This window comes from Trichoplusia ni, chromosome 2 (genome assembly GCF_003590095.1).
Source record: "Trichoplusia ni isolate ovarian cell line Hi5 chromosome 2, tn1, whole genome shotgun sequence".
Classification (NCBI taxonomy): Eukaryota; Metazoa; Arthropoda; class Insecta; order Lepidoptera; family Noctuidae; genus Trichoplusia; species Trichoplusia ni.
Genome location: NC_039479.1, coordinates 242,320 through 267,392, shown reverse-complemented (window position 1 = coordinate 267,392; position 25,073 = coordinate 242,320). Strand labels below are relative to the sequence as shown.

The 25,073-nt window shown below is 38.9% G+C and overlaps 2 protein-coding genes across 3 annotated transcripts in view; one reads left to right on the top strand and one right to left on the bottom strand.

The window, feature by feature from the left end:
* Positions 1-1,376: 1,376 nt before the first annotated feature.
* LOC113501939 (protein prickle-like) overlaps positions 1,377-25,073 on the bottom strand; it is a 123,197-nt gene continuing 99,500 nt past the window's right edge. For both annotated transcript variants that reach the window (XM_026883269.1, XM_026883277.1), the window contains 2 exons: positions 9,695-9,898; positions 1,377-3,866 (listed from right to left, as the gene is read on the bottom strand). In XM_026883269.1, the coding sequence (XP_026739070.1) occupies positions 2,823-3,866; positions 9,695-9,898 (1,248 nt within the window). In that variant the 3' untranslated portion in view covers positions 1,377-2,822. The remainder of the gene's footprint in view (positions 3,867-9,694; positions 9,899-25,073) is intronic.
* LOC113501952 lies at positions 18,646-24,616 on the top strand. The gene is made up of 2 exons (XM_026883288.1): positions 18,646-23,989; positions 24,071-24,616. The coding sequence occupies exons 1-2, from the start codon at positions 21,780-21,782 to the stop codon at positions 24,249-24,251; spliced, it is 2,391 nt and encodes a 796-aa protein (XP_026739089.1). The 5' UTR covers positions 18,646-21,779; the 3' UTR covers positions 24,252-24,616.

Below are 25,073 nucleotides of genomic sequence, written 5' to 3'. Positions count from 1 at the left end.
TATGTATTTATAAAAACTCTGTTATACAAGCATGTGCTTTTTGCATAGTGGATGCATGATGATAGAGGGAAGCTCCTAATTTTGTTAGCTATAAAACCTAGGAAACTCTCCTTAGTACATGTTTGTCTGGGTATTGCGTCGTGCCGGCGACTGTCGCCGAAACTCCCTCCCAACTCTACACCCACCAAAGTTTTCCAAGTAGTTGAGTTTGATTCCCGGCCGCGACTTTATGTCCGCTCTGTGTTTAGTTCGAAACTTTTTATAGTTCCTTCGAGTGTTCTTTCGATGTTTCGAATAGTTTTGCTTTAAATGTAGTTGAGTTAGTTTTGTTGACTGCCTATTTGGAAATTCTTTTGTTGTTTATGGAGACAGCTTTATTAGATTTTCTCTTTATGCGAACACAATCACTAACGGCTTATGGATTATGGATAATAATGTGTATTGTAATTATTTCTACTTCAAGTATTCCAAATCAAAATCAAAAGTTTTTTATTTCAAGTAGGCCGTTTAACAGGCACTTTCAAAACGTTAATGGCTCTAGTTGCGCGGTTTCAAAATGTCATTCTTATGGAGAAGAACCGGCAAGAATTTATTAATGAGCACGAAAGAGATGATAACGAATCATCGAATCAATACAGTTGTAAGGCTATATTCTAATGTTATTCGTCTACGAACGATAGATAGTCGGACTAATCTCCATGCAGTTTTTGCTAATGATCACTAGCTACAGCAGTGCTGAGACAATGCGGTTCCCGTCGTCGCTGCAGTCGGAACGCTCGCCTACTCGAACAGTCGCCGGCTCCCACGGCGCTCGGCGCGGCGCTCACGTGTCGATGCTGCTTCTACTTTCACTGATGGCTCGTGCTCTACGATCATATTTCCATAGCTGATGCTATCAGGATTTCCGTAGTTTCACGATTGATGTACGGTTATTTTTGAGTAACTTTCGTAAGGATTGCTCGACTAGTTTCGGACCCAAGTAAAGTCCTTAATTATGAGCTGAAGCGGCCGCGTGTGGGCCAGTCGAACTCTCTATCTCTTCTTTCATATGAAAATTGAAATACGAGTTATTATCTCTCGATTCTATGCTTTCTTTTTATAAGGGAATTTAATATCATTCAATTTTAGACAAGCCAAATCTATTGCCATTGTATGATAGTAGATGGAGGTGACTTAAACAAGGCTAACCTAACTTTCTTGATTTAGATCTATTAAATATATGTTTGTTGGAGGAAAACAACCTGTGTATGAAACTACACTATGCGCTTAGCACCATCTGAATGTTGAAACAACATAAGGAGGGTAAAAAACATAATAAAACTGAAATGTTTATTCCAAATCATTTTATTTTTCTCCTCTTACAAATAACTTAAAAAATTACGTACATTATTTTATTTATTGTTACATTTCGATATATTTGTACAATATTTGTGGTTCTCGTATAAAACTATTGTCTAATTACAAACATTAAATACACATATTTGGAATAAATGCGCACGGCTCGTCCGTGAGCATTATCTTTAACATTGAGTATTATTTTATTAAGGTTAGGCAGAAACAAGATAAAACGCTAGTTTAATACATTTTGAAGGATATCATGAGAGTCAACACCGACACACTGTTTTTAACCTACAGTTAAAAGGACCAGACTCTTCTTTTTTCACAAAAGGAATTGGGAAATTGTTACATAGCTTATCGTCCAGACCTTTAGTTAAGCTCAACCGAGAATGTAGCCTAGCTTAATACTCTGAATAACAGTATAAGCCTTTGGGAAGTTATCGATTTCTTAAGGAATTGGTTAACCTTATGTCCATAAATCCTGAAACTCGCACCTATGAGACAGCAGCGACTGTAGGCAAAGATTGTTAATAGAATTGTCCTTTCTAACAGGTAGGACTCTAGTCCTTTGTTACTATTGGTGGGTTCCGACAGACCTAACACAACCGAGTTGCTTATAGGCAATGAGAGAATGAATTTCAACATAATATTCTGCATTCTAGAAGTTCTTCAAGACAAAATAACAGCAGAGAAGAGTCAGCTACATGTTAACGCGACTGGTACCCCTTCGTCTAAGCATCGTCACTCACACCACACATCCTAACAATACCTATTAGTCATTGCTTTATTTACACAGTTTGAACACATTCCAATAGTAAACTGTAATACAAAATAACACGTATATTTGTACTCGCATTTTTACAATAATCTCTTAATTCTAACTTATGTTACACTTACAGCGATTTACGGCTAAGTGGCAAAGTGGGATATGTCTTAAATTAATCATTTCATGAACAAGAATAAACTACAGAAAGCATTCGATATGTTTATATATTAAATCAGAAATAATTTAAAGCTGACGTCATCATATCAAGTTAGTTTAGGCCCCTTACACTACAAGGCATGCGTTCTGTGAGCGGCAGTTGTCATCTGCGGTGAATGCTGCGAGCAGATCCATTACAAATAATACCAGCAAAGGTGCTACAAATGAATGAAACCGTCACATTTTAAACCGATTAATCCCAAATTACTCGTAAGAACATACATTTGTCAAAACCCTTTACAATTTAAGCCTTTTGTACAGATAACGATTATAACATTGTGCACGTCACAACATGATCACCGCCCGCGCGGCGCACACCTGCCCCGCCGGGCGGCTCGGCGCGGCGCAAGGCCTGGCAAGATATCAAGCAGCTAAGGAAGACTGATGTATTCTATCTAACAATACTATGGCATTTGGGGGCTACAAAAATCTATCAAAAAGTCAGTCTTTTACATCGGAGGTCGGTTCACTAGGAGGGTTGAGGCACTACGAGCAGCCTGGATCACGAGATGATGCAGTTCTTGTCCTGTTGGGCATTCTTTCTCTGTCGCTCTCTCTTGGCGCAGGCGACGGCGTCGTTGGGCACGTAGGAGATCCTTACGCCACCGTACGCTCTCCGCGTGGGCAGCGTGTACGACTCCGCCGATGACGACGACGAGGAGCACGTGCTGCAGTAGCTGCTCGCGTCTTCATCTCTCACCTTCTCTCTTCTCGGAGGCTCGTCCGGCTCGAAAGCTTCGTTGTCGTCACCACAAAACCTGACAGTCCGGCCCCCTCTCGCTTTCCGAGGAGACTTCTTGGTGCCGTCCACTAACGTCAGTTCTGGCATCGAGGTGGAGTGTCCCGGCGTGACCACAGCCTGCGCTTCCACAGGGTGCGGCGGCTTCCAGTCCTCAGGGGACTCGTCGTGGTGGTCGTCGGATGTCGGTGTGGGTTGTATTTGATGTTCAGTCATCGATTGTTCTAGGCGGAGGTCTGCTAATGCCCTGTCTAGGCTGAGACAAGCATGCGGCGGCGGCGGTGGGTGCGGGGGCGGGGACTCAGGCGCGAGGGATGCACTCGGCTCTGAATCAGCGTCTATGTGATGAGGCGAGGGTTCTCGATGAGGTGATCTAGGAGGAGATTTTGGTGATGGAATTCTTCTAGGCTTAGGTACTCGCGGTGGTCTAGGTCCAGGTCCTGAGGAGTCCGAAGGCGTAGGCGGCTCGCCTTTGGAACACGCTATCGAGCAGAATATCGCTCCTTTTCTCGGTAGGAAAGGCCTCCCTAATAAGCTTGCTCTGCATGTATGGCAAGCGAAGCATCGTTCGGTGGCATGCCAGTGTTGTCCCTCGTGGGACATTTGTCCTTGGTCGACGCCGATGGGTTCCCCGCAGGCGTCGCAGTACTCAGCGAAGCAGTTGTCGAAGCAGGGCAGGCAGTAGGGGCGCGCGTCGCGCATGATGTACCGCTGGCCGCCGAGCTGGCGCGCGCACTCCGCGCACGCGAAGTGCTTCATGTGCCAAGCGCGACCCTCCGCTTCCGTGCACTCGTCTGCTAGGATTATCTGGTGACAAAATAAAACAAGGTTTAGTTTTAAAAAAAATATTCAGGTATGTTAAAAATGCAATGCGACCTTGTGACGGTTCATGAAAGGACATAGTTCTAAGTAACCATTTGACACAAAAGTGCATAGGAAGTATGAAGACGACGTCATCCTCTAGAACCCATTCAATAATATAATATTTTTTAAAACCGGTTACATTTAATTAATTATCTGGATAAACAAGGTTTAATTAGGCATTATTATTCATAGTGCTATGTTAGCCGGTGCTGACGACCCCAAGAAAGTTAGTTCGCGACAATGGCCTGGGAACTGATCCCACGGTCGCCGAGTTATATTTTGTTCGTGTTCATTAGTGGACTATTCACTCATTATTAATATTTCAGAAACGGTATTTTGTGTCGCGCCGCATGCCGCGGACGGACGACGATTGTTCGCTGTGTTCCGTGTTTCTTTACTCAGATCAATTGGATGATTGTAGGAGCCTCCATTGTATTTGCATTCAGGAATCCTTGCGACGCTCGGCGAATCAGGATTCAAACAATTTAGTCCGATGGCATGTGATGCATTGTATACAATTGCAGAACTGTTAGTAGGCAATCAGCGTTCTTATAATTTTGCAACAATTTTTGTACTTATTACATGTTAAATAATCGCATCAGACGCAAATATTTTGGATCAAGCCATTGAACTTTCAGTCACTTAGTTACGATGCACGTGACGAAGTGCGTCACTCAGTCAAAAATTACAGTGATTTAAGATAAATTCTTAATTTTATATTTGCGCTCATATTTTTATAATCCACCATCAATTATTAGTTCATTCTCCTTGCTGAATTACATTTTGTATGAGTTAAAAATGTAAAGAAATTACTTCAAAGTAGTTTTAAAGATGTTAATCTTGTAAATGTTATTCAGGTAGAAACAAACAAAATAAACAGAAAATATTAGGTGCAGGTTACATGGTCTAATTCTCAAGAGTTGCAAACGGTAGCTTTCCTGCACAATGTAATCTGTGATGATGCAGGGAGGCAGGTCGAGTTGGTCTCACTGCGCATGGGACCATGCGGCCATGCTACCACGCGAGTATGGGAGCATGGGGCCTGGGAGCCGCGGTATCTCAGCCATTATCACTCGCCTACCGTTTTATTGTTGCTTTAAGAATTAGGGCTCCGTATAATTTCGTCGTGTGTTTTGTAAATGTAGATTACACGTACATTTATGATGCTTAACTGTGTATACGTTATAGTATGACTTACAATAGTTATAATTGAATTAAATAGGAACTTTTCTTGAACAGCTCTAGACAAGTTTTAAGTGTAACTTTAATATTTCTATGTGTCTGTTCGTGAATCGCCGTTGTTATGGGAACCATACAGTGTTATTACTAGTGTTGTCGCCGCGCATAGCGATGTGTCGATGTAATGTAGAGCACGTGCCGATCGACATGTGTTGGTGACTCACTATTAGCTTACTTACCTATCGATATTAAGCTCTTTTTGTTTTCACGTTTTATATGTCAAATGTAAGTGTGTTAAGAGAGAGATCAGATACCCAACAATATATTTAGTAGACACTGAATATGTTTTACCGACCTTAACATAATACTTGGATTACTTTTGGTGTTAAAAAAATGTCAACAGCAAATATGCATAAGTAGATTTTGTTTGATGCAGTTGTTGAAGAGATAGTTACAAATATTACCTACTGACGAAAAAAGAAGTGTTGCTCTACATAAAACTTTTATGTAGAGTCAAGTGAGAACGTTTTCCAAATAAATTTTAATGAGTAAAATAGAAACCTTTACTTGAATTTCCTAGTAAAAATATTTAAACTTTGACTTTTAACAGTACTGCAGTATTTCCCACAAAAACGTAGGCAATGTCATGGTCGAACTTAGTGCATGGTGTGGCATTACCGAGTGCAGCAATCGTAAATAACACCTGATCTGCATTGCCGGCCTTTCATAAAGTATGCCTAGCAGCTAACTAGGGCTTTTAAAATACAAGGATATTTGAAAATGATGAGATCCTTACTAATATTATAAATGCGAAAGTAAGTCTGTCTGTCTGTCTGTTACGCTTTCATGTCTAAACCCCTGAACTGATTTTAATGAAATTTGGTACAGAGATAGAGTTGACCTTGAGAAAGAAGCTAGTTTTTATCCCGGACTTTTGAAGAGTTCTCTTGGAAACGCGATATAACCGACCACGACGCGGGCGAAGCCGCGGGCGAAAAGCTAGTTGTATATGAGTTAAAAATATGAATAGCAATTATATATTGAGCCACGCGTGTTAGAATGAGTTCATTTTAAAATATTGATTTATGTTGTAAATCTGTGTTTTGTATTTTTATAAATCTGGAGCAAAATTATTTGTAATTATGTATTGAAATCGTTTTAATTACATATAATTAATTGGTTAGATTTTGATAATTTAATTGGCATGTTCGAAAATTAGGTGTACTTATTTTAAAATTTATGAGTCCAAAATAATTTAGTGGCAAATTAGGCTTTGTTTATAAAAAATATACTGAAAATTGTATTTTTAAAATATTCTAGTTTTGCCAAGAAATAATTTGTAAGCTCACTTTCGTTTCTCTTATCTCAAAAAGTTCTAGCATGGTTTATAGGCATGTTTGACATTGACAACTATATCAGGTGTATCTGGGCGTCGCGTGCCCCCAGCACATAACGTACCGCGCCAGCAGCACGCCACGTCTGCCACGCTGCTAGCCTCATGTGTGCCGTGCATAAAGTCTATCGTATCGGACTAATTATATTAATAAGCTAATTATATTTTACTCAGTATCGTGGGAGAACAAGTAAATGTTTAAATTATGTTAAATCTCCTGAAATCAGTTACATGAAATCTGCGTTATGAGAGCTTGAATGATTACATAAATAAGATTATTTTTAGCTTTAGGTGTTTCATTTTATGTGTAGCTTATAGATCGGAATCTGTTCTCAAACGGAATGAGCATTTTTTATTGTTTTAAGTTATGTAGAAGCTCTAAGAAATAACAACTAATAAAGGTAAAGTAACACTTTGTAATTTATTTAGTAAATTACTGTAAATCGCCATTCCATTCATGTTTCAACAGGAAATATCTAGACATTGTAAAGTAACTACTTATATTTAAGAATACAATAATTTTACTGTTTTTCTTTAAAGTACCGTAAAATATTTAAAATTTGATGTAGATGTTCGTGACGACCAACACTTAACTACCGCTTAAACGAAAATATTTTAATTACTAGTGAATTGATTATTATGTTATGGTGGACCTATAACATCCAAAATAGTTAGATAACACACAAAACTTTAAGTAAGTTCAACATTAACATACCGACCGAATTTAATTATATTCGTGACATTCTTATAAATATAAAGAAAATAAAAGAAATCAAAACGAAATAAATTCAACATTTTAATGATCAGCGCGATAAAACAAAACATTTTGAGCCCTAAAATGGTACACAGTAAAAAGTATACATTATTTCACACGAGAATGTCACGAGTTTTTTTTAACGTACGGATTAGAAAAATAAATAAACTGTTTGTGATAAGAGAGCACGCGGGCTTTTAAAATGGCTGAATTATAGCCATCAGCGGCAAGTGTAACACGTGACCACTAATGACCATTAAACATGTCTCGATTACTGTTATCAAATTGTTTCATCGAAAATTATTATATGGCTTTCTCAGCGTTATTAATCAATGCTGTTTTATAGACCTTATTTGTAGTTTATGGGTATTAAGGCACTTAATTAGGCAGCGTTTTAAATTATTTCAGCACTTATTTCTGGGTTCATGCGATCATGGCATATGGTTATACGCAAAGCGTCACAAATCAAATATATAAATATGTTTGAACACGAAACATGGAATCTGAAGGACTCGATGATAAAACATGAAAATTGTGTACTTGCAGAAGGTACCATTTTTCCTGTAGATTATGAAGAGTTAAACATTATCAATTTACGTTCCGACGTTAAGGAAAAATCAGTTCTAACCAGCATAAAATAATAATGGGTAGTTTATTATAAAACATTCTGTTACAGTATCACCATGTACCATCTTCTCATTTTACTGCCCAATCTGCGATATAATTATGCAGCTCTGTATAATTTGCGCTAATTATTACCGAGAAAGCCACGCAAACTAATGAAGACATCAAGTTAGTCTCCCATGGCCTTCCGACGGTTATTATCAAACATGCAACATTGATATTTCATAATCATCTTTTGCAATTTGATTGTCAGACTGGGTTGCGAACATTCTTTATGAATTGAATTACAGTAGACGTTGGAGGGCTACCGTAATTCAATTTATATATATTCAACACAATCATTTCTACATCTGTGACTAAGTTGAAAGTTTTTAAGCTTTATTCGTTTAAAAATCAAACATCAAAGTAAACATTTGTAGTCAAAACAAAAATTAAATCCCTATTTATATTTGATATCAAAACTGGGATCGCTTGACCCAAATCACAAATCACTTAGCGCGATTACAATCGGCGCCCAATCTGAGGGTTTCCTCATTTTTCTTGAGTTTTCGTGTACCCCTCGCGGCGACCTAGTTGCGGTGTCGTGCGGGGGTCGGCGGCGGGACGCAGCGCTTCCGGCGCAGACGGCGTGCCGCAGCGGTCTGCAGCGACCACGCAACACCCCCGCCGACTGCGTAGGGTTGGTCAAAGCCAATAACCATATTATGCGCTTTTATATTGAAGTGATAGTTAAAGGCAGAGCTTCAGAGTTTAGTAATCATAATAGATCGGGCAATACTGGCATTAAATTTTCTAAAATTCTTGTGAGAACATCTTTTGCCAGTGAACGTTTTATATTGAGGTTGATAGTCCAAGGTGTCGCACCGCCACCCCTGGTGTAGTCAATGACGAGAACTTTTCCCTTCAACTGAATGGCTCTCTAATAGTAATGGTAGCCCTAAATCATTGCGTTATGTCTGACCGCGGGGGTCGTTCACCCCGGTCAGGTGGTGGCAGTTTTAAGCGACGCAGAACGAATACTAATATTTTCCTGTGTTCGGGAAAGTGGATTATTAATGTAGGTCTTTACTTTGGATTCTAATCTTGCCATAAAAAATCGCGATCGCGTGTCAATACCAAGGGCTGAAATTTGCGTTATAAATAAAAAACCAGGAATTTGTAAAACATTGAATGTATGTGTTGAACAATCCTGATTATAATATGCAACAACGTATTTTTTTTTGCAATTGTCACCATATTGTATAAAACAATAAATTTGGCGAAGTGCGCGTCCACCGTGAAACGTCTGAATAACAAGAGGGATGCACCCCCCAGGCCCCCACCCCGATGGTATCTACTTCCGGTCCGTTGGCCGGATGTTGCCAACTGCACGCGCAATTGCGTCAGCGGCCGGCGCACGCGCAGCGTCGCGATTTTTATGATAATACGGCAGGTTGAAGGAAATTAAGGTAATGGGGCGTTTTGTGGTAAATTAAAGATAAGATAAAGCAATTTGTTCGGAATATTAATGTGCTCAGATTGTAATTGTTTTGATTTGTGAGTCAAATGAGCGTACAGCGCATGTCCGTGGTTTAACTGATACGTGAGTGTTGCCATCTGGTGTATGATTGCTTATTTATTATTCACTTAAACCATCATGTTTTACAAAGTAGACTGAATGCCGCAAGGGCTGTTCCCTTGGTAAACTTAGTCAAGGAAAATAAAGTGCAATTTAAAGTTATACAGTCCATATTAAATGTTTGTCTTAGTCTGGTTTTTTTCTTTAATAGCTGTCAAATTAGTTATATGAGTTGTATAATAATAAAGTAAACCGTTCCTTACCTCATCGCAGGCGGAACACCTCGGCTTGAGGGTCTCGGCGTGATGCCGGCCACAGTACAGGCGGCCGTCCTTCCAGAAGTACACCAGGTCCACTAGCAACTCTTGACAAGACGAGCACACGAAGCAGGCGGGGTGCCAGCGGGAGGAGGGTCCAGCTCGAGCCGCCGACACGCACATGTCACCCGCTGACATCGACTCCTCACACTGAGGACAAAAGTAACACGTTAGGGATAAATGCCAAAAAATTCTGCTGAAAGCTTATAACGAAATTCCTGTATCAAAATGAAAAATAGGTAATAAGTAAAACTTTCTAACTTCTTGTGAGGTATTGTTGCTTGGCTAACGACAAAAAAGCAATATTTAGCGAATAGGATATCCTATCAAACTGTGCCATCCATCCTATCGCATGACTAACGAAATATACCTATCTACTGTTACATATCGGCACGCGCTAAACGATTCCCCCTGAATACTAATTCGTGAAGATTAGAAAACCGCCCAACTTCCGACCACAGTAATGTATTCCACTTATAATGATTGTCCATACTCGCCGACCTTGTGGCCACCTCGACCAGAAGGACGACCATTGTTCTCCGTATGGAAAGACCAACGACCAAGCTTATAAGGTCCAAAATATTCCGAAATTGATCCCAAATAGTGTCGTAAATTATCCATCTTGATACAATTGTAATTAATTATGGATATTGAAGGTGAAAAACGACTTAGTAATAAATATTTAAGTACAGGAAACGGAAGACGAGACAACCTGCGCTAACTCGAATTTGTTAGGAATAGCGATCAATTCTTGATTCACAAAGTAAAAAGATCTTGTTTATTTGATTTCAGCTCCAAGTCAAAATTAAAGAGAACAATCCACAACAGTTACGTCCAAGAACTATGATCCTTTGTGCGCTATCGACAGTCTGCCACTGGACGTAATGCTCTCATGATATATTTAAAGCTGACCTATCGTCATAAAGGAATGTCTAGTGTAGGAAGTACACGCATGTTCGCGATCGAGCCAGAAATGGTGCTAGCAACAATAGCGGCAACTCACCGGCGCGGCATCCCTTATGATCGCGGTCCTTTTAGCTGCGCGAGCGCACTGATTCACGCATACCGTGCACTGAGCGAGAGGTAAAGGTGATATGTTGGCTTTTTGTTAGTTTAATCCAAGTATAGGTCTCAAGCGTTATTTTAGTTCATTTTGTGCTTTTAGAAATATTTATAATTGCATTGTTCACATTAAAATTTCTGAAACATTTTTTTTTGAATTTTGTCATCACTACTATAAATAAAATACAAAATAAATAAATAAAAGAACATTCTCGTGCATCCTAAATAGCGAGAAAAGGGAACCCTTTGGCGCATTCTTTTCACATTGTCCGCAGATTCGCAGAGTGAGGTAAGTCAAGACTTGCGCTTGCGCACGTACAGCCGAACCTTCTGGGAAACACCTTAATGCCGCCGTCGTCGTAGCACAATGTGTCGGCCTCTCTGATCGCCACCGACTAACATTATCACACCTATATTTGGGTGTAATACTCATAAATATAAGTTGTATGGATACTAAATAGCTGGTTTGTATTGGAAACGACTGTTATTTGTATTCATAAAAGTTATTTCTACTTATTTGATTGAAAGAATTTATTCCATGGAAAATTTACAGTTTGCCTTTAATTTTGCGTGTAAAGACGGAAATATTTCGTTCCTAACATTTTACATCAAACGTTATTTAATGTTTATATTATTATACCAGTTAAGCGTTCATTGAGCAGCTCTGCTTCATAAGGAATGCATAGTTAAGCCGCATCGGATTCAAGGCACGCTTACTACAGCCTGCTAGGCCCGGTACGATGCGTCTGCGCAGACAGACGCTCTTGCGCATGACTCACTGTTCCGCTACGCTGTGGGTGCAAGGCATAAGCGGAAGCGGTTTAATGATGAGATCTATAAACACGTCGATCTTCTCTATAGTTTTCCCTGAATTCTGAATAGTATGTGTGTTTGTGTATATGTCATTGCCCAATTTGGATGCGGCGATCCCTTATTTCAGGCTATGTTAAGGAGTTTTGTTGCGTGTTGAGATTAAATAGTTAACTATTCTGATGGGATGTAACAGTATTTAGGGCTTAAGTTAGAATTTACTTTCATTATGTTATAATTGTAAAGTGATATTTTATATGAGAGTAGTATAAGCTTTGGCATCAAATGTCTCTCGACGTTCTGTCGTTCCTGACATGAGTCATTATCAATAAAGTTGTTAAGCGCTGACTCTTATGAAATCATTACTAGTACTTAGGCCTAAGATAGATTACTTGAGTTTGCATCAAATATTTTTATTTTAATATTGTTCTTAAAACTTCCGAGCTTTGTAAGCATTGGCACAGGTTTCAAGTTGTAGCGGTAGTAACGTAGTAACAATGGGAGTCAGGAGCTGCGGTGAGATCACAATCTGACAGTTGCTATCTATCGTGTGGGTTAACTGGAGCTGAGTACCGTACTACCACGTGGTGGTGGTAGTGGTGGGATGGCACACTTGGCAACATAGCTTCTATAAAAACTAACTATTAGAAGCAATTAAAAAAGACATTGACTTTCTATGAGCTGTTTTGAATAAATGCTTAAAATAATGTGTTAAAACTGGACCACGGATAGCATTAACGAGTATTACTAAACCTACGTGAATTAATCCATATCTAGTTTATCTACTTGCGGTATTACAGATGTTGCTAGGGAAAGTTCTTGTAGAGAGATGCCAGATTAAGTAGAATACTTAATACGTCACACAAACTGCTATTTGAGATGTCAAACTTCCAAAACGAAAAATTTCAAACTATGAGCAAAGAGGTCCGACCGGTTGTAGTTAACCTCTTCACTACAAATCTAGGTGCCAACACCTGCGAGCCTACCAACAAAAGTGATACTGCCTCGAATATTTAGTAAGCATTGCAGTAAAACAATGAAGTATTTCCCAAGGTGACCCCTAGCATCTGCAGCGCGTCGTCACGAGCCCGCAAGGTGACCACACTGAGGCCTTGCACATCGTCACTGATTGCTTCTATTAATATCTTAATCAATCGACTTCCGTGAATACGACCCCCCCGAGGTGAAGTTCTTGGAGTCGGTGAGGAGTCCTAAAGACGGCGTGTTGACTGTTCTCGGTAGCCATTAGGAAATAGTATATAAACGTAATCGACTTTGAACTTAATACGTCTTTTTATTTTGAATATAAACACAACATAGTCCCACATCAAAAAACACAGCACACAAAACCGATTAATTCGTACCAAAGGACCGACCAGCAATAAAACCTAGCACACCGACAAACGGTGCTACCCATTCATAAAGGCTTAAGAATGACAATAATCATCAAGTGCATGTATGAGTAATACTTTGACTTTCACTGGTACGTGACAGACGGACGGACAGTCAGCTGAGCGACGGAAACGGAGGTGTCGTCACAGGACAAAGGACCATTGTTCAGCCGCGATTCCCGGAGCCTTGGAGACGGAGCTGATGACGCCGGCAGTCATTCAGTTGGCTGTCCTGAGGATATTGCCACTTCCCAGGATAGTCGTCATCTTAATGTTATGCATGCTAAACGTGCGTATTTGTCTGGACGTTATTTACTTGATAATGCAGTCGTTACACGTCCTGTGGAAGCACACATTAGAAACATGACGTCATCGAATCCTGCTTCGTGGCATAAATGTCAACACTAAACAAATCTATTTTATGAATATATTGACGAAAGACATTCAGTATTTCTGTCTTTTCTGTTTAGGTATGATGTTAGAGAGCTTAAACAAAGCTTTCCCTATGACGCGTCAAATAGATTGGAATGCCCGAAATCAAAAATAAACAAACACAGAAGGACCACACAAATGACACGAAAAACGGCCAATCATCATCAAAAAAGTCATCACGAGCAAAATAGACCCCCGTCGGATATAAATCGGCGCTAATTTGTTAAAAAACACAAGCGGCAGAGACCAAATCAAACAGAGGTCCATAAGACCCGCCCCTAGGATCATCAAAAACGATTTTGACTTGAAAAGACGCCGACGCAGATCATTTCTAATTATGAATACACACGCTGCGTTTTAGAAAGCAGAGTACGTTCCAAAAGCAACCCTATTTCTATAACTTTAAAGTAGGTTAGTAAACTTTGCAGCCGCTAGCCAATGTTGGGCCTATAATAGCAAAAAGTTGGCCTAAGTTTCGGCGAGTTAATTACAAGGTGCGATGTACTGACGATTCGTAAAACTTCGCAAATATTGGTGTTGGACTGACGACTGATGGCGACCACCTACGTGGACGATAATTGGTGTCGAAAAAAGTGATTATTTGTTTTTACGTAGTTTTAGGAGTTATTATTAATTGCTAGTAGTTGAAAAAGTTTTAGTGGTAAATGATCCGTGTCGGGATGTTTTCTGATCTTTTGACACTAATTTTCGGGCGGAATATGAAAGGCAGTTAAGATGATTTGAAGGATTGACAGTATAGTTTATTTCCACAAACTCATTATGATATCACAGATTTCTGATTTTGACCGCATAATTCGATGAATGGGACAAACATTATCAATCAGGATCAGTCGGGCTATTTTATAAAGATATCACACAATAAGGACTTCAGGAAGACTTTTTATCAACCTTTACATTCGGGAAGTAAATAAATCACAAATGAGTATGAATTGCATCACAATGAAACACTAGATACTTATAACCCCTTGTCTAGTGAGGTACATGTTCACGTGTCCAGTCTCCCACGGGCTCCAGTCCTGCAGTCCTCTGTTCCCACAATTCCCACAGTACTGGAGTGCGTCACGCGCAAGGCCTTACACTTGTCTTATTTTATATTTTTTTAACCAAAGATACCTGCAGCGTGCCCCCGGTCAGTTTTAACGCTTTGACGGCGGAACAAACGCAAACAACACCATCGTTTACTTTCTTTTCCATTACTCGCCTTATTTAAACTTCTACTTTACTGTTCAATACTGACGAAGCAATGAATATTGTGTCAAGTTTTAGGTTGGTATAGTTTTTTAAGGAAACGCGTGGTGGTCGCGTAATATCGGGCGGATCGAACCGAGATCACGTATAGCTCGCGTTCCGGGAAAGCGCTGGCGAACCGACGGTATTGTTCGACAAACAAATTGACAAACAATACGCCGCCATGTTGTTTAGACGTGTCATGTACACAGCAAATAATGTGAGTCCTTGTATTGTACGTAAGGTAACTACTGTCAATGTAAGACATGGATTATATGGATTGGATGTTGAGTGTAGAGATCTCTGCAACGTTCACCTTATATGTGCTATAAGTAGATGTCATTTGCTTTACTGCTGAAGGCTACTTAGCAATGCTGAAATTCAGTTACCTTCAAGAAAAATGCTTCACCTCTGAAGTCTAACCATTATATCCTAAAAACAAAAAGTGTCGTGAGTACAACTAAAGGAAATAGTTCACAAATAAAGAAAAGCCCCACAAGTATCTTCAGGTCATTGACATCACAATTATCTGTAGTAATCGTCCGTCTCGCCAGTTTCCTAGAATACTACTGCCGACTGCCAAAATGAACTGTTAAAGCTGATATTCTTCACTGAAGTGTTACGTAATGTTATAAACAAGTATTTTCACGCCCTAAACTCTACGGGGTCAGTAGAACAGCACGTTACCGATAAATTGAGCAATAATGACGTGAAGACTAAATGTTATTTAAGATTAAATTGCGTACCAAAAGACCAAAATGAAAAACGGCCAAAATTGGGGTACGACGTTGCTGTCGGCGTTGCAGAAAACTGTTATGATTTAACTTTAAGGAAAACTTATGTATTTAAGTTTAGTTTTTTGAGTTTGTCTGAGACTTGAGTGTTAAGCTTATATTGATTGTTTTCCAACAGCCGGCACACAGTGCTGGGAGTGTTTGTGTTTGTGTTTGTGCTCTCGTCGCGGCGCGCGGCGCGGTGTGGGAGACAGCTCGACTGAGGGCTCGCTTGTGTGTGCTCACTGACGCTGCCTGCTTACGACGACACCCAAGCTCTAACTATTTGTTGTTTTTGTTTGAAGAACAAGAGTGGGCTTGCGGATTCAATTTTGTTTTTAGGAACATAAATACTTAAAATTCGTAACTAAGTCTGTGCGCGATGGCATCCTAGATACCATCTAGTCAGGGCTACTTATTACGTGTATTGATGAAACATGACTTTACAATTTGCTACGGTCATAGAATCCCAATATCCCACAGGACTAAAAACAATAACCATCATGAGACCGTTAAACTAAGAGCTTTATCAAATGTTGGAACTTGATCGTCGTAAAACAGACATCTCGGTCCGAGGCAGTTGTAAAAAACGGATCGGTCGGCGCGGGCGGTCCGCGGGCGCGTGTGAGAAACGCATCGCCCGTGAAATCGCCGCAGCTACGAAGCTCACGGTAAAAAAATCTCGTGAAAACTTTGATTTAGAGGATACGAGACGAGACGGGGACGAGACGAGACACTGTCAACTAGAGAACGATCTTCCACAACAGGTATTTCATCATCCGCAAAGAGATGAATGGAGGCTGATGATAATACCTAACGCAAACCCTCAAAGTGTAGACACAAGCAAAATCTTTAAAATTTTGTTATTCTGCTGACATACAAAATCTTAAATTGTTATTTAATACTGATAAAATAACATATGTGTTTGTATCTAAATCAGCAAAACAGCTAACAGATAAAGTCCACGTTAAATAATCGAGAACCGAGATTTATCTGAACAACAGATACAGGTTAGATTTACGTCCGCTGACACCAAATGGATCACTCCTATCTCCAACAACTTTATATTCTCTTAACGTTTTTTACGTTTTTCTTTCATCTTTTTTTACGCCAAACAATGCGTCGGTAAACGATAATTAAAAGTGGAGGCTAGCGCCTTTCCAAACTTTTTTTATAGGCAAAGGAATCTAATCCAATTGGCTTTACGGGCTGACTAATTGATTGGTTCGCTGTTTATTTTTATCTGTGGAGATAGTGTTGATTTATTTTGGAATCTTTTGTGTTTGTATATTGTACGCGGACTGCGCGGTCCTATTGGCCATGTACGCGGTTGTATGGTTAGGGATTTTTTGTCGTCTGGTCTTACGATTGATGACGCTGTGTAGTATACTTATATTTAAAAGCGTATCTTTCTTGAGGGCTCTTTATTTGCCTTATACCCCGTGTGTAGCTACTTTAATCGCAAATGATTTTCGTGTTCGGGAAAATGATTTTAACCCTCATTTCATCAATAATTAATTGTTTGTCGTATGTAAACAAAAGATTATGATCGGTCAACGAGACTAAAGTACTTAGTCTAAGCAATATTTTATTATTATTATTTATTTATTTATTATTAATTCCTTTTGTTCTTGTAAATAAATCATTTATTCACCACACATGGGTAAACATGAAAGCATTATAAACAAACAGTATTCATACTTTATCGGAGTCCACAAGGACCAGCCGATTCTCAATTAAAGTTCCTGAGATTTTTGCGTTCCGCTTAAGGCTAAGTTCGTTAGAACGATCACCGATGGATTATATTATATGCAAACTCCTTCGAGCTTTTATTTGGTCGAGTAGTTACTCCCTACAGTCTACATAGGTCATTAATTTAGATACATTATGAACCTTCCGTCTCATGTCTGTAGCAAGATAAACAGTAGTAATTCTAACCATTGAATTTAACAGTCTAAGAAATTAGGTGCCTTAGGAAGCTTTTTTCGTGCAGGTTAATGAAAGCTTTTGTCTGATTGTATCGGATACACATATCGAACGTTATTGAGGCGACTTTTACTTGCTAGATTTACATTTTCAGTAATCCAAGATAAAGTTTGGTGACCTAGTCATAAAGCTAAATTTTTAAGTGTATTAGCTAATTGCCTCAAAGTAGGCCGAAACGAATTACGTAATGACTAAGAAAAAGTTTTTTTTTCTGTGTTTCATAAATTTTTCGGTCAACACAAAAATAACCTGAATTCTTGCTCACTCACGCCGGTATCAATAAATTTAAATAAATGTAACACTTGATCTTAAACCGCGGTATTCTAATCACGGTGGGCGTGGCGAAACACAAAGCCCCATTTAAAATATATTTATATTTTTTTGTTCGCCGCCATTTTGTTCTGTTCTCGAGAATGAGGACTTAGGAGGGTATGTGAGGTATGTGTGACCTTGGCAAGCTTCTCGAGGAATTTTAATTGTTTTCCGATGAGAGCTTATGAAGGGTGCCACGAATAATTGATACGAAACAATTATGAAAGGTATTTTGATTAAAATGATTCATAGCGATTTATGGGTGATTCCAAAGGCAGTTATAGAGCAGTATCATCGTCGGGAAGTTGTAGGTACGTGTACCAGCCACCAACAGCCTACAAACTAAATATAATTCCAGACCAAACAAACACAATCAAAAGCCTCCTTAACATTATAAACTAGTATAAAGCTAATTCAAATGAATGAGACGGAAAATAAAAAGAGTGGCTTTGTATGTACGGCGCCAGAGCGGGACAACAATATGTCATTGTATTTATATAATGGTTTGTCTACAAGCGTGTACGATTGTGCTTCAGTCCCGAGTGTTTTTTTATTTGATCTTATTATTCATAGGTAAGCATTATTGTGCGGCTCTGACACCGGCTGCTGGGAATTAGGGTTCTCTAACTATTAAACCTCTAAATCTTGGTAATGGTATCACTAGAACACCTAATGGACCCATTAATTTAACAACGTCTGTTCTCTTTGACACACTGAGATTGGCAGCGTCAAGCTTGGTATTTGGAACCTTATAAAATACTTGAAAGCATGTATATTGATAAAACAATAAGGGTATTAGCAAATATTCTACAACAGAACCTGGTTTTTATAAAACTACAGCATTTACCAGTACATTTGAAACAAGTTTTCAATAAAATTGACTACAGATCCCTTCTCAGTAGAATTGAATCACAAAGATTTTTTGTCGGTACGAATTTATGTGAGGAATGTGAAGTTTCGGAGATTACGCTGGTCGGCGGCGCACAGAGCCGCCAGCATCACCGCCGATATGGCACATACCATCAACTGCGGATACTTTGTCAATATTTAGACGATATATTGAGAGAGACTTACAAATATTACATCTTTACAATATGTTATTTTATTCTTGATACTGATATATTTGACCAGGATTTGTATAAGAGTTAGAAAAAAGTTAAACATTATACAAAAAGCCATAGTATTCAGTCAAAATGTACGCCCGAAGAATCCATTCAAGATATTTAGTGAGTTTTATTACAAACTCAGTGTTTGTTCAACGATTTCATGACTGTTACTATCTGTGGCACAGTTAATGTACCATAATATTGACTTTTCCATCTACCATTACCTTACTAATAAAGTTATCGACACTTAAACTGTTTCAAATAACACTTGTTACATTTATCGCCGTTTACGACACAAGTAAACACAACTCCTTTATTTTCGTGAAGTAATTCTTTATCTATTTGAGCATATTGTCTGTCACCGTGGGAACAGCGTCCCGTTACTGCTATCTTATCTGAGATAGCTCCGCTTGGCTCGCCTTTGTTGAGCGATACCAGTGCCCACTTGATGGCTTAATTGGTCAACTTGCATGTTTTGGCATTTTTACGACTCGAATTTGGATGCAACTTAGTTTACTCAAATTTGTATTCTGTTCAAACAAAATGCCCTAAATAAGCTTGAGATGAAAACATGTTGTTATTGAAAGCTCCAGAAAAATATGAAAATTGTATTTTATGAGGCTGTTATTTTAGGTCAACGACAAGAGAACAAACTAATCAAATGAGTTCGGAAAAATTAAATAATATACAAAGGGGCACAGCTAATGTCGCGGGTTCTAGGTCACATACTTGTAAGATTCCAAACAAATTGTTTGTATTGAAAAGAAATTACGCGCTTCAATAAGAGGTTAATTTACAATAATCTTACTTGTTATTCATCCCCATGGAGACCGCCCAGCAGGCTCCGACCTTCACCTTGGGTTTAATACTGCCGTCTAGACTGTACGATTTCCTACCAAAAGCAAACGACTGAACTGTTCTCTGACTAAACATCTCGTACACTGTGCTCTGTGTCAGAATCCTTTCTATTCCCAACAGAAGACACAAAGCAATGTATATGAAACAATCAGGATCGTTCTCGTATTTAAGGAAGTTTTTCTCGAAGGGTGATTGTTAAGGAGTACTCTAGGGTAAGCTATTAGGACCGCTGCTCTAAGGTGACCCCTTTGAAGGTCGTCTTTTATACTATTAAGTTGTTTACTCGACAAAGTTATACGCAGTAAATTGGGTAATTGAATTACTACTCTCGGAATTTAGTTTAGGGGTGATTGTGCGTAGATTTGAGACAAACTTCGTGGTTCCTAAGGCGGGATTAATAGTCAAGATGGAAAGGGTTTTGTATTTAGTTCTTAAAGGGTATTTTGCCGTCTTAATATAAAATATAACTATCTAGACTTAATCTTTGACCTTTATATCCTGATACTAAGTATATTGCACTTCGCTTTTGTATTAAAGTTGTTAAAAACAAATTTATAGAATATGAAACATGTCTTTATAAACGTTTGACGAATTAATACTGCAGTTTAATGCGATGCCTGTTGATGTGTCCCAGCCGTGCCCTCTATACATATTCATTGCCCAATAACAATTGGTATAAAAAATAACGAGTCACCGACAGATGACAGACGCACATCACGGCTGGACACGTCAAATGGAACAGTAAAAGCAACAATATAATATAAAGTATAAGGGTGGGTTTTTTTCAATGAATATTCTATGCGATGATTAACATAATCGGAACAAGCTGCGAACCAGGACAGGCGTGTCACACTTGTAAAGAAACTAATAAAAATGCTAAAGTAAGTTTGGAAATTCATAAAAAATTGACGGGAGTGATGTTGGGTCGGGAGTTGGTGTTCTGTACACTATTATGTAATCTTCGAATAGTTCTGAAAAACCTGAAATTGACATATATTTCATTGATAATACCGTGTACAACGATTTAATAAAATACAGTTTTTAGACAAAGAAGATAGATCGAACTCGATGACAAAAATAATTTGATTGGTTTTATTATCTATCCACGCACCCCTAAAGTGCGGCTATAACTTTGAAAATTATTAAAAAAAACTTATAAAAAATTGTCTCGTGTCGATGTGTTATCTAAATAGATTGTATTATGCCTGTAGTGCTTTCGATTATCTGCCGTTTTTGTTGGTTTTATCCTCCAATGTTCAGATACCTCGTAATTGATTCTTTATTGCTTTTTGATCGCTTTAGTAGCTGTTTTTGCTAGTTTACTTAAATTAAGTTTATTTATAGCAGGTATGTTAATGTTCACAAAATGTTTCAACTTATAAACATAAAAGGTAAATGTAGTAGTTTCGTTATTTTAGAAATGTTATTTGATGTTGATATTCTCATTTAGATTAGTCAAAAAAAGCAATTGGAAGTCATTAAGTGAGCTTCGCGCGCAGTATCACTTTATCTCGAGTTCATTACAATAATCTTGTCAGCGTCATCAAGGGAACACTAAATAAATTCATACGCTCATACCGGCGCGGGCGCAACGAATATTCCGCCCAAATTTGGGTGGTCCTGATTACGGGTTGTCGCCGAGGCCACACACCTCAGGCCTCGTTACAACGTTCTGTTAGTCGCCAACATATTAACTTGTTCTAAAATCACTTTATTTGCATCCTTTGAGAATTTAAATTCATAAATTTATTGCTGATTCTTCACGTTATTGGAGGGTCCTCGAAGCTTTACTTACTAATAAAAAATCATCGAGTGTTGACTGTAAATCTTCGTAATAATGATTCAAAAAGTTCACAACACGTCTTGGTATGTTTGTTCTTATATGAAAGTATAAAGGCTCGTTTTACTTTTCAGAACTGGGATCGTTTCGTAAAGCGGTCGTATTTGAATTTTCTTATTCTAATATGAAATCTGTCAGATGTATTTTCTCTAACTTGTCAAAATACATAACATGACATAATTCGGCCATTGTAAATTTTCTGTGACATGAATAATGGATTTGAAAGACGACGAGAAATCAGCAAATCCTCGGCAATGTCCGCACGTTACCACCAGTCGTTATTTTGAATCTAAGGCAGGCCATCTGTTTGTTAAGGACGTGAACCCTTTTAATGGACCTGGAAACAATGTATGTGAAGTCAAACAAAACCATAAAAATAAACGAAAAAATGATGAATTTATAAACATTTTCCAAAATAAAACGCCTCAAAATTCTACGGAGCTAATGGAAGAAATTATGAAAAATTACCCCGTCAATAATAGGCATGTATTCCTAACCGATCAATGCAACGATACTTTTATTCAAAATGAAATACGCGAAAGACCGTACTCGCAGCCAGCAATAAACATGAACAATCTTCTGGAAGACCCATACATGACGTCTTGTTCGAAAGATATACCTCACTCGGCAAACATCTCGTCCAATCCTCCAGCCAAGTTTGATGACTTCAATGAAGATGACAATAGACATGAGCAATATGCCGCTAACGATATACCTGCGGTACCTTTGACTGACGAACCTGGAAAAGCCGAGAAAACCACCTACTGTCGGCCCATGATGAATTTGTACAATCAGGAATTTGTTTACAAAACCATGCAAAGGAACGCGAGACTTCAAAGGTTAGTGAAAAGACTAGTCATAGCACGAGAAAGTGAGAAACAAAGAGAAGCATGGAATAATTACATAAATGAATTAAAAAACAAACATCGATATTACAGTAACGAGCCCAATACAATATCACCCCAATATGTTCCCGACGAGCCCAACGCGAATGAGTTAGTAGACGACTTTTGTAACACCAGATACAACTGCCGTCAATCTAATCCGTGTCAACATTTACTGAAAGATATTTATGAGGTCCAGACTAACACGCCACCTAATCCGTATGAAACATACCCTCGTGAAAATGATAACATACCATCGGAATATAGGGATCCTTATGAAACTAATCGCTATCGCTTTACGACTTCATCTCAAGCTAATTTGATGAGATGGGATGTTGAAAGACAGTATAACAATTTTGTGAACGATTGGCGTCCGCGACCACCCGGGGCACCTGGGGCACCCGGTGCACCCGGTAGGTATTACCGCGGTAATCGCATAGTTGTGGAAAGGGAGTATAAACGTCCTGAAGGATCTATTGACAAGATACAAGCCACTAGGAAGCTTAGGACTACGTACTGTCAGCCTCCTTTCAATAAAGCCTGTAAATGCAGGAAGAGAATGTTTCCTACCACGACTAACTCGATTCCTGTACAAACCGAGTCACTGGAGTCCGTTTATGAAGAGGAAACAGACTCGAAAGACCCACTTGCGTTGAGTAGAAAGGAATCGTTTAAAGATAAATTTAGAAAAGTTACAAATAACATTGCGAAATTAAAGAGTAAAATACGTCGAAATGATGATGACGACATCAAATCAAAGTCATTGGCACAAATAGAAGATAAAATTGATACTCTAATTCAATCTATAAATTCGATCATGGTGGATATCAAATCTAGCAATACTCATCGTCGTACCTACAAGACTGCCTCGGTATCATGCAGGTTTGTGTCAACTAGCCATAACAATTTGAACAGGAATAAGAGTGCTCCATACGGTATGATCAACAATGAAGAGTATCTATGTGAGATAGTGCAAAGCAGTTCTAGAAATTTTCCTATTTCTGAATGTGGACCTAGCAGTATACAGAAAAAAAGTAATTCTAGCAATATGAAGATGGACAACATTATTATAGAAGAATTGAGAAAGAGTGATAGAGTTAAAAGAGATATAGAAGATTTACTGAACTTACGCAGTGATCGGAACTGTGCTGTGCATATAACATTCGATATACCAACGAGAGAGACCGCGACTGAGGTGACAAATTCGTTGTCTAAAACTAAACTCGAGTCGAGGAGTAAGGTCGTGGTCGAGGAGTTACGATCAGACGAATTCACAGAAGTGGACCGGGACACGCAGATGACGATAGCTGTGAACACGGAGCCACTCGGGCTGTTCGCTCTGCTGCGGATCTCCACTGACACAGTGAAGCAGATGCTCTCGTACGTGCCGAACCTCAACTACAACTCGTATCTGTCGATGCTTCAAGTGCCGGCTAAGAGGTGCGTGACGCACTACATCTGCAACATCTGCGGCGCTGCGTTCGGCCGCCCATCACAGCTCAGTGATCATATTGACCAACATAACTTAGGAAAGACGAGGTAATTCGTCATCAAAGCTAACGTTCCAGGACTCATGAAACATTAAAACATTGTATTTTCTTACAGCGTTTTCGTTTGCAGGGATTGTTGCGTGTGTCGTCATACGTTGGACACTAAGAAGACTCGCGCAGGTCTATTTGCTTGTCGGTACTGCGGACAGAGGTTCACCAGGGCTTACTGTTGCGAACTGCACCAGCAGACCTGCGCCAAGATGTTAGGCCGGGTACACGACGTTAACTCTAGCCATATGCTACTCAGGTAGGGAGGTGGCAACAACGAAAACATTTTCAGAATTTGTTTGATTTATTTTTGTGACAAATTAATTTGAAGTTATTTCACATTTAATAGTGTTTTATCGTCACAAATATTTCGATTCTGGCATTTATTGAAAACATTAACTTAATTCTGAATTTTACGTTCGACTGGTAGGTATTGTGTTTGGGGAAACGCGGGTCTGTGATAAAATATTTTATTGCTTGATAATATTGTAGAAATTGTTTAAAAGTGTCACACGTTGTCTCCACCGCGACGTCATTAAAACTGAATGGATATCGGAGAAAATTAACAACTGATAAACTATTTAATATGATGTGTGTATTATTATAAATAAATGGTTGTATTATTCAAGACTTTTTTTTATTAACAAACAATCCGGCAAGCTTTAGGAGTTGGTCATTATTCCCGCGGACAGTGGGTCGGTAACGGTGCGGGAGGACAGAATCTTTGCTTTTCGTTATAATTGGGCGCAGGGGTACGTGAATGCTGTCAATGGTTCTTTTGTGTGTGCCGCAACGCATCCATCATGGTTGTTTGTACGGGGCTTAGGGACAGCCATTATAGTGAAATGGGCATAAAATTCCGTCGATACATCACAATGGTGGAAAGCAACATTATATGTAATTATGTCAGGTTTGAGGTGAAGCGTTATAATGATATTATAGTTACGAGCGATGCGCCCATTGTTAGGCTATAGCGATTAAGTAAAGACGTTGTAAAATGACAATAAATGACTATTGTATTGTTTGCCTATAAAATTGATATAACGAGTAAAATGTTTGACCATGTCATCTTGATAAAGAGGGAA